The 9,292-nt window shown below is 43.6% G+C and overlaps 1 protein-coding gene across 1 annotated transcript; it reads right to left on the reverse strand.

Moving 5' to 3' along the window:
• Positions 1–3,187: 3,187 nt before the first annotated feature.
• LOC127678593 (GTPase IMAP family member 9-like) lies at positions 3,188–6,612 on the reverse strand. The gene is made up of 2 exons (XM_052173680.1): positions 6,418–6,612; positions 3,188–5,149 (listed from the first exon to the last, which is right to left on the reverse strand). Exon 2 carries the CDS (start codon positions 5,108–5,110, stop codon positions 4,241–4,243), a length of 870 nt encoding a protein of 289 aa, XP_052029640.1. The 5' UTR covers positions 5,111–5,149; positions 6,418–6,612; the 3' UTR covers positions 3,188–4,240.
• Between the last annotated feature and the right edge of the window lie 2,680 nt (positions 6,613–9,292).

The following is a 9,292-nucleotide window of genomic DNA, read 5'->3' on the forward strand; positions in this document are numbered from 1 at the left end:
CATGTTAGCATTCCTTCTAGGCTCTGCCCAACAGTTACCTAGCAACAGCCAGGTAGGAGCCTGGATTGCCATAAAAAGACTGTTTGGCCTCTCCCCCCACCCTCTCTCTCTCTCTCACCCTTTTCTTTCTCTCTCTCTGGCCTCTCTCCCCTCTCCTTCTCTCTTCATGAATTTCCTACTGGCCTCTTCCCTCCCCTTCCTTCCCTTCCCCTTCCCTTCTCTCTGTCTCTCTCTGTTTCTGTTTTTCTGTCTCTCTGTCTCTATCTCTGTCTTTCTCTGTCTCTCTGTGTGTGTGTGTCTCTCTCTCTCTCTCTGTGTGTGTCTCTCTTTCTGTGTGTGTCTGTTTCTGTCTCTGTCTCTCTCTCTCTGTTTCTGTGTTTGTCTCTTTCTCTATCTACCTCCTCTCTTTCTCTGCCTCTCCTCCCTTCTCAATCCCCCTTTCCCCAAATAAACTTCATCAATACTAGAATGGTACAGGGGTGGGGCTGCCCACCATACCTTGCTTTACAAAACATATCAAATGGGATTCCAATATTCCTGATACCAGCTAAAGGTCAGTTGTTTGCCCTTAAACTAATGCAGTCTTTGTGGTCTCCACCTCCTTCTTGCTAATTCCGGACAGTCTGATGGCTGATTGGCTGGCTCATGAGGCCCAGAAGTCATCTGACAGATATAATGAGATTCCAAGCACCTGCCCAACTAGAGTGGTAGCTTTTTTGCAGCTAGAAGCTTTCCATGAACAAAACTCCTGCACCTACAGCTCAGGGAACATCTCAGCACCAGGAAATCTGTGGTGAGCGAGATTGTTTCTCCTAGAAATAACCAAAAATCTTCACCCATGATATGTCAATATGTGGCTGCTAAAACAAGACCTCTATAAGTTCAACACCAATAGACATGCTAATGTGGAAGGGGGAGTCTCATGAGGTCTTATCCCCAACAAAGAACCACAGGAAATTAAGCAATGCTGCAGCAGGAGCTGCAGGGATGTCCTTAGGGATGAGTCCCCTGATTGATTATCCAGTACCAAGTGGTCAGCAGGGGAATGTGTACATACATAGACATTGAATGGGCTGAGCAGCTTGTATGCATATATTTATGTATGCACACACGTGTAACAATAACAAAGAGAAAGGGGCTATGCATTTGAAAGGGAGCAACGAGGACCTGAGAGGGCTTGAAGGGAAGAAATGTGCTGGAAGCCAGCCCAGCAGACGTGTCCTGTCTTCTTGGTTCTTCTTGAGGCAGTGGAGCTGGGAAGATGGGGTAAGACTGTGTCTTATGGAAAATTTAGGAAATTCTGGGGTAAGACTGTGTCTTATAGAAAATTTAGGGTTGCTGTATAATAAAGGGTTTACTCATCTAAGTTACTATGCTAATGTAGCTGACCGGCCTTCTGTGTTCCTCTGAAGCCAGAGACTGCAGTCTCAGACATTTAACACCTCAGCCTAAAACAGCGGGAGATTTAGTAAAGGATTAGTTGCTAGAGCCTTTTTCCTATTGTCCAGATGCCTCTTGCTTGTCAGTCTAGGGGGAAGTTAGGAGCAATAAACTTCATTGAACCAGGAGAAGAGAATAGCACTTGCAGAAAGAAAAAATTTACATAAGTGAATATGCATAATCTCACATAAATTCATACACATACAGCTTCATACATATTTTCACGCAGTCAGCTGGGCCCATCTTGCATGCATTCTCACAATTTCATACTTATCCACAAATCCATACTTACATATGTATATGGAGCAAAAGACCAAGCACTGGTGCAGAAAGAACTCACTCATTCTGGATGAAAAATGGACTCCAATATTTACTGCATGGAGAAAGAAAAAAGCTTCTACCCTTTAAATGCTAAATGAAATAAATCCACATTTGTAAGAAAAAGGCTTTGTATCTCTTAACAAGACTGAGCCTGTCTTGTCCTTACCATGGGACCTGTCCTGTCCATGGTAAGAAGAAGCCTGCCTGCTCCTTCTGCTCTCTGCAACATCTTCTTTTTTCCTCTTTCCCTCTGCCTCCTGCACATTGTTCTCTTAGTTATTTTATGTTACCTATAGTTTCTAAGTTATTCCACTCTGCATTCTCCTTCTAATCTTGATCTCTTCTGACTAAAACCTTCTCCTCAGTTCAGTTCTTCTCTCAGCTCTGTTCCTCTCACTAAATTCTACTGGTCTGGCTTCTCTTGTGCTCAGTCCTTAAACATCTTTCAGAATACATGATCACATGTTACAAAGTTCATCATAAGTTCACACAAAATACCAAGTCATAAATTGAAACAGAAGTTTACAACAGAGAATGTTTACATGCATATCCACTAGGAGTAATTAACTAGCTATCATTTGTCTTCTCTATAGGTTCGTAGAAAGTTTAAACCCATAACTAAGTTATAAGTGAAGTTTTGTATAGATAAACCCAGTCAATATTTTATCTTCTGTCCTAACACCTATAATAAATCCTAGTTTCATTTTTTAGACCTTTGGTTAATTGTTTTACAACCTCTTGGAATGTGCTCTGAGTAGGAGAAAGTCTGTCTGGTTGCCATCTAAGAGGAATTAACTTGTGACACTTGGGAGAATGGCAGAGTTCTCATTGCAGTCTTGACTATCAGAAAAAGATCCTAGTAGCAGCCCCATTATAAAATAACTTAATAATCACAGATGTACTTTTAGGAATTCTTATAGGATCATCATTAAAACTTAAGTCACCTATTTGTCTACATAGCATCACTATAAGACAGTACGTCTTCGTGGATCTGCAGAGATCTGCTCCAAAGGGGTATGTTATTACATATTGATTATTATAAATGTATAATAATAACAGGAAAAGCATATAGATAGCAGGAATCTTTCCTAAAATTAGTCCCCCACAGCCTTGCTGAATGGGGGTTCACATGTCGCAGATTATATAATAATCCAAGGCAGGCATTTCAGGATGATCATCTGCTAGTATATTAGCTTGTCCCATTATGGCTCCAGACAGAAATGTAGATGAGAAATTATTTTAACTTTGAAAATTAAAATTTCAAAATCAGTTGGGCATGGGGTTCATATCTATTAATTACCTTGTTTGATAGATAGATAGATAGGTAGATAGATAGGTACATAGATAGATGATAGATACACAAACACACACACACACACACACATACACACACACACACACACACATATATATATACCACAATGTCCACATGAAAAGCAAGCAATTTTATTTATCAATTATGCTTCAATCAGTTGGCAAATGTAAGATATTATCATAACCATCTTCAGAAAATACAATATACTACATTAACAAATCAAGGCAAATTATAAAGAACCCACCATAACTTGATGATAAAGCCTATTGCTAACGACTCTACATACTGTTTGCACACATGAAGAACTCAGGCAGGCACCTGGCTGGAAGCCTCCTCCCATAGCTAGCTCTTCCTGTTGCTGGAAGTTGCTATGTAGGCTGCTGGGGAAGAAAAGACATCAATAGTCTTAACCAAACCCTATAAACTACAGCGCCAACACAGCAGGCAAGCTGGGCCAGCTTGTGCAGTGCTGGTGTGGCTGCTATGGGGAGAGCCAAATGTTTTCTGATTGAATTGAAGGTCTATTCACAGGAGGAAGCTCATGTGTGGTGCTATAAACCCTGTCAAACACCCAGGGCTGGGGACACCATGGGCCATAGTAGAGACTTACTACTTACTGTTTAGCTAAAATTGACATGGCACCAAGCTGCTGTCTAAATATTGACACCCATAGACAAATGTTATTCTTATCTTTTATCAAAGAAGCTTCTCTTTGCAAAGAATAGGGGTGGATGCAGACACCCAGGACTGGATGCTCAACCCTAAACAGGAAACTCACACCACTACCTGGAAGGTTCAGGAAACAGTCATTGCAATTGGGAGCTCAGAGCAGCTGTGGGTCTGTCAGCAGCTAGTCACGGATAGACAGATGAAGAAGGAGCTCATGGGAAACTATTTCACCCTGCTGAGCTAGTAACTACATATGGATTCTGGGAAATGGAGAGTCGTTGTCTTCTCTATATTCCTCTGGTGACCCCACCACACTCTGAGAGATGGTTCTAAACCTATTGTCATGCACACAGACATAGTTAATTCTATGGATCACAAAGCAAAAACAATACCAAAGGGGGAAAAAGCCACAAATATATTCAGAACACATTATATGTGTCCTTGTATGAAACTGTCAAAAACAAATGTCATTAATAAAATAGAATAAAATTTACATCACAATTCCCAAAATTTTAAAAGAATTTCCCTTATCTTTCGGTAAATATACATAAATATATTTTCTTCAGCCTCTTTCTTCACATTTTCCATTTTTTCATCAAAATTTCTCCTTGCAGAACAAAGTTTTGCCTCCTTTTCTTTTTCTGATTTATTAGCATATTTCTTTTCTATTCTTTGGATTTCACTAGTGAATTCTTGAGTATAAGTCTCCTTCAGATCCTCTAGACATTGTTTCAGCCTGTTATCTATATCCTCGTATATCTTGTCAGAAAAGTAGGAGCCCCCATTTCTGGCCACCATTTTCTCTATCATTTCTATCAGCTGTTGCACTTGGTTTTCTTGCTCAGCCTGACCTGCTTTGTTATTAAAGGCCAGGTAGCGCCCCCCACACTGCGACACGATATCATTTAGCCTTTCACCTGCTTCACCTAGAAAATCATCAAGACTCTGGCCCTCAAGTTCTTCTTTGCGAGGGAACAAGATGATCATGTACTTCATGGCTGCCTCCCCAAAAAGACCCTTGATGAGAGCAACAGTTTTCTGCTCCTCTTCCGTGAAACGGTCCAGTCTCAAAACCAGGATAAAGGCATGAGGCCCAGGGCAGGAGTAGAGGACGCAGCGGCTGATTTCTGAACACGTGGCTTTCATGGTCTCATTGGTGTCAAAAAGCCCAGGAGTGTCGACTACAAGAAGGTCTTTCCCATTCCACTTCCTGGATGCTCTCTTGCAGGTCTTGGTAACAGCGTGGGCAGAAATCTTAGACTCAAACACACATCTTCCTAGGATGGTGTTGGCTGTAGCGCTCTTTCCATTTCCAGTTTTCCCTACCAGAATGATTCTCAGTTCAGAGTCTTCACGGCCAGCCATGGCGAGGTAAGCTGACTCTGAAGATCTGGGTGCACAGATCTTAAGGAAGGAGAAGAGAGGAAAATTGCGTATTAGGTAAATGGGAAGCACTCCTGATCCATTCTTTTGTCCTTCCCTCCCTGAAATTTTGTGGTGTACTGTAGTTTTAAAAGGCTGATGCTCTGGATGCCATTTGGACTGTCCCTGATGGCATGGAAAGGCTATCCCTACTCCTGCTACAGCCTTCAGGCCAATATTGAACACAGGCTCCTGGGCCATGCCCAGTGCCAAGTCTGGGAGTTGAGTGCGCACAAATCGTTCCTGTGCCAAATACCAGAAAGCCAGGACAGGAGCACACAGTCTGATGACTATGGTGGCCAACAGCTTATTGTATATTTTATGAAGACCTAGGAAAGGCATTCAAGGACTCAAAACATAAAGAAAGAGTAAGGAAGGCAGAGGCAGTTAGGATCTCTGTGAGTTCAAGGCCAGCCTGGTCTATAGATCGAGTTTCAGGACAGGCAACACTATAGAGAGAACTTCCATCTTAGACAAGACAGAGAGAGATAGAGAGAGAGAGAAAGAGAGAGAGATAACGTGAAATTGTTCCTGCCTCTGCTTTGACCAGTACACAGTTAATATGCTAATTATTACAGCAAAATACCACACTGGAGCCAGAAATATGTTCACTAATCACATGTTAATAAAAGAGAAACAAAAGCTCCAAGACAGTTAAAGCAATCCTGAATAACAAAAGAACTGAGGACTTGTTGCCATGTCGGTTTTAGCGTGTGTTACAGAGACATAGTAAAAAGAAAGCAACATGTGTGTGGGGGGGCAACAAGGGCCCAGAGCCACAGGAAGCCTTGAGTTCGCCCTAGAATATGCTGTGCCTCCCTCCGGGCCTCAGCAGTCCTCACCAAGCCAAGGGTTACACAAGTACACATGCAAATTTGTCTGTTGTACAATTAAGAGAAGTCAGCACTCCTCTGAGGTAAGAAAAGTAACTTAAACAAGGTCTGAGTTATCTCCCAACTCTAAAGAACCTGCCCTGGGGACACAGAATTTCTATAAAGGGTATCAAGCTACCTCTGTGTTCTTCCCTGTAGACACACTGCACTCACCAGTTCATCTCCTTCTATCTCTTAGCCCCCACCCCTCCCACCAGCTCCCAGTGGACTGCAGGCAGGACACTGCCACACCCATGGGCAGGCCATTCCCTCTCCCTCTCACAGTGCACTCTCTCCCTCCCTCCCTCTCTCTCTCTCTCTCTCTCTCTCTCTCTCTCTCTCTCTCTCTCTTTCCAGGTCTCTTCCAGGCAGACTCACCTTCTTCTGCAGGACTTGATGAGAACTCAGAGTCTCTCCAAGGAACCTGTTTGACCTGGTGGCCCTGCTTAACTATGAAGCAAAACTGCCTGCATTCCCTAATGCCCTTCAGTCAGGAAGTTCTATGGGCGGAGCCAATGAAGAAACCCTTTGCTTTTAAAGAAACAGAAATATTGTCATTGTCTTGTAATTTAGTGGGAGCTTCACCTCTGTCAAGTTGAAGCCTTTCCTCTGTGTGTCTGTTATAATGCCAAGAGTTTCTAAACTTTATTATTATTATTCTTGTTTTGGATTGTTTTTTGAGACTACAGTCTCATGTAGCCCAGGCTAGTCTTGAAGTCACTGTGTTTTGAGGATGACCTTGAACTGAAAGCCGAGAACCTGGTAATTACTCAGTCCTTGAGCATGCAGTCCTTGTACCTCAACTCTTGGAGTTGTCTCAAAATTGTTGGTTCCCAAGGCAGACAAAGGATGGTAGGAAGAGCATTGCCCATACCCTGGACTTCTCTTAGAGAGCTGGGCAGGAGTGTGGCCGCTCCTTACCCAAATCAGGCTTGGGCCTACTCAGCTCCATAGAGACAAAGGCTAGCTACATCAGTTAGAGTCAAGCTACATCAGTTAGAGTCAGTTAAGCTTCTGTTTCCCTGCCAGAGAACTGGCTTAACATTTCCTTGTCTTCAATCAAGTCTGCATATGCAAATTAGGTGTATTTCCTCCCTTGATCTTCTCTTCTCCCCTCCCCCACCTGAGGTATATATGCTAACCGTGTCCCATCAATAAATGAGCTACCCTCCAAAATAGTCTTGGCGCCATTCATTCCTTCTATATTCACTACCAGGAAGACCCTGCTCCCCAGCTCTTCCACATCCAGAGCCCACAGCTGACGCACAAAGGCCTATCAGCATCTGGGATCCACAGCTCACAGTGAAAACTTGAAAATGTTGATTCTGATATCAGTAAAGGACTTAGCACCAGCAACAGTACAAATTGACTACAGCAGGGGGAGGGAGGGAAACTTAGCAGGGAGGGAAGCCTGGAGGGGGAGGGAACCCTAGGGTGCAAAGACAGAAATGACCCACCTCCTCCACATCCTTTCAGTCCAGCTGCAGCCAGCTGCTGAGGTCCACAGTTGGGCCCCACAACCAATCAAGGCAGTCAGAACATTTCTTCAGGTCAGGCACTCTACTCAGGTGGTTCTATTTTGTGGCAAGTTGACATTAAAACCAAGCACAAAGCAGTGCCACACCAGGCCTCAAACATATTTTGGTCATGTCCAGAGAGATACTGAATGTACAAAGAGGCCTAGATCTTCAACTATTTTTCTTATGTTTCCTCTACTAACATCAAACATTTAGAGTTTACATGAAGATTTCTTAGTTGTTCTTAATTTTTGTGTGAGGTAAGAGATGTGGACCTGTCGCAGTCCTGGGATCACAGGAGAGAAAACTGGAGAGATTTGGTGTCTGTTTTCAGCTGTAGTTAGCTCGGTGAAATAGGGGGGAAATGAACTGGAACAACAGACTAACAAGAAAGTGTGCCTTTGTGCTCAGGCAATGACAGGGAGTGCTCAGTGGTATTTGATGAGTGTGAGGGTCAGGCATGATCAAGCCACTTATGAAAACCTCAACTCTGGAAAAAAGAAGAGCAGAGGTAGAAAGGGGTACTAATCTCCCCAGAACTCACACCATATCCAGATTTACTTGAAGGCACTGCTATAGTTCAATCTCTTTTCCAGTTGCCCAGCTATCTTCTTCCTTGTTTCCCTTGGGTAGGTGGGTCCCAAAGTCACTGAGTAAAGATGACAGCTCTCAGGGTCTGGTCGGCTTCTCCTGGGGAAAGCTCCTGTCTTTAATGTCTGTTTGGACCTGGAACTCCAGGGAAGTTTTACATGTGAGCTAAAGAGTGAACAGTCCAACATTCCTTTGGTCTTTTGTACTTGGAGCCCATGAAAAGACAGATTCACCTAGCTCAGCAATCTCCCACTGTAACTCGACCTCAAGGTGGTGTGGTTGTTTCTTCTGGTACTATTATTAAAAATCTTGCTGTCACCCCAAAATGATTGACACAATTCAATATCAGACAAAATGTGCCTGCTTTGTCTCTCGACACTTGTTTGTCCCCCAAAGCACACACCTAGATAGATGTTCAATTCCTTGCAGACAGAAGTCTTGCTTTGTCACCAGGAAGTCCTGTGCCTTGGACTTTATCTGATATTGTAGGTGGTTTTGCCCAAATGCAGAAATGAGCACATGAATGAGGAAATCAAATTGAGAGAAGCACAGAGTCAGGGAGAGGAAGATGGCAAGAGATGAGAGCGTGCCACTGTAAGAGCCCTTCTCTACAAAGCACCCTGACTGTGTGTCTGATCAGAAGGGGTGGGGTTTGGAAGGCCCTGGGATGAAACAGCAGGACCTGGGTCCTGCATGTGATTGTGTCTCTGACCCTGCCGTGCTGGGAGTCAGAACTTTGACCAGCCTGTCACTGGTTTCCATAGCATGAAGGAAGGATCCTAAACCTACTCTGGTTTCTACAAAATTGACACAGGATGGGAAAGCCAGTCCTAGAGTGACCTTCACTCACAAGGTCCCCAGCATTAGGAGGATAGGGATGGGGGATTACCTGGGTGTCAGTATTCCTAGTCAGGGAGATGACTGGGCGGGTAAAGGCACAAACTGCCAAACCTGATGAATTGATTTCAACTCCTGAGCCCACAGGATGGTGGGAGGGGATCAACTCCTGAAAGTTGACCTTAGCCTCCATAGAACATGGTTGTATGCCCCATAAGTAAATAAAATGTAAAAAAATATTAACTCTGAGGAGGGGTACTCTCTTTAGGGAGCTGGCTTAAGACAGGCAAGGTAAAGGGAAGAAAGTG

The sequence above is a fragment of the Apodemus sylvaticus genome, chromosome 2 (genome assembly GCF_947179515.1).
Source record: "Apodemus sylvaticus chromosome 2, mApoSyl1.1, whole genome shotgun sequence".
Classification (NCBI taxonomy): domain Eukaryota; kingdom Metazoa; phylum Chordata; class Mammalia; order Rodentia; family Muridae; genus Apodemus; species Apodemus sylvaticus.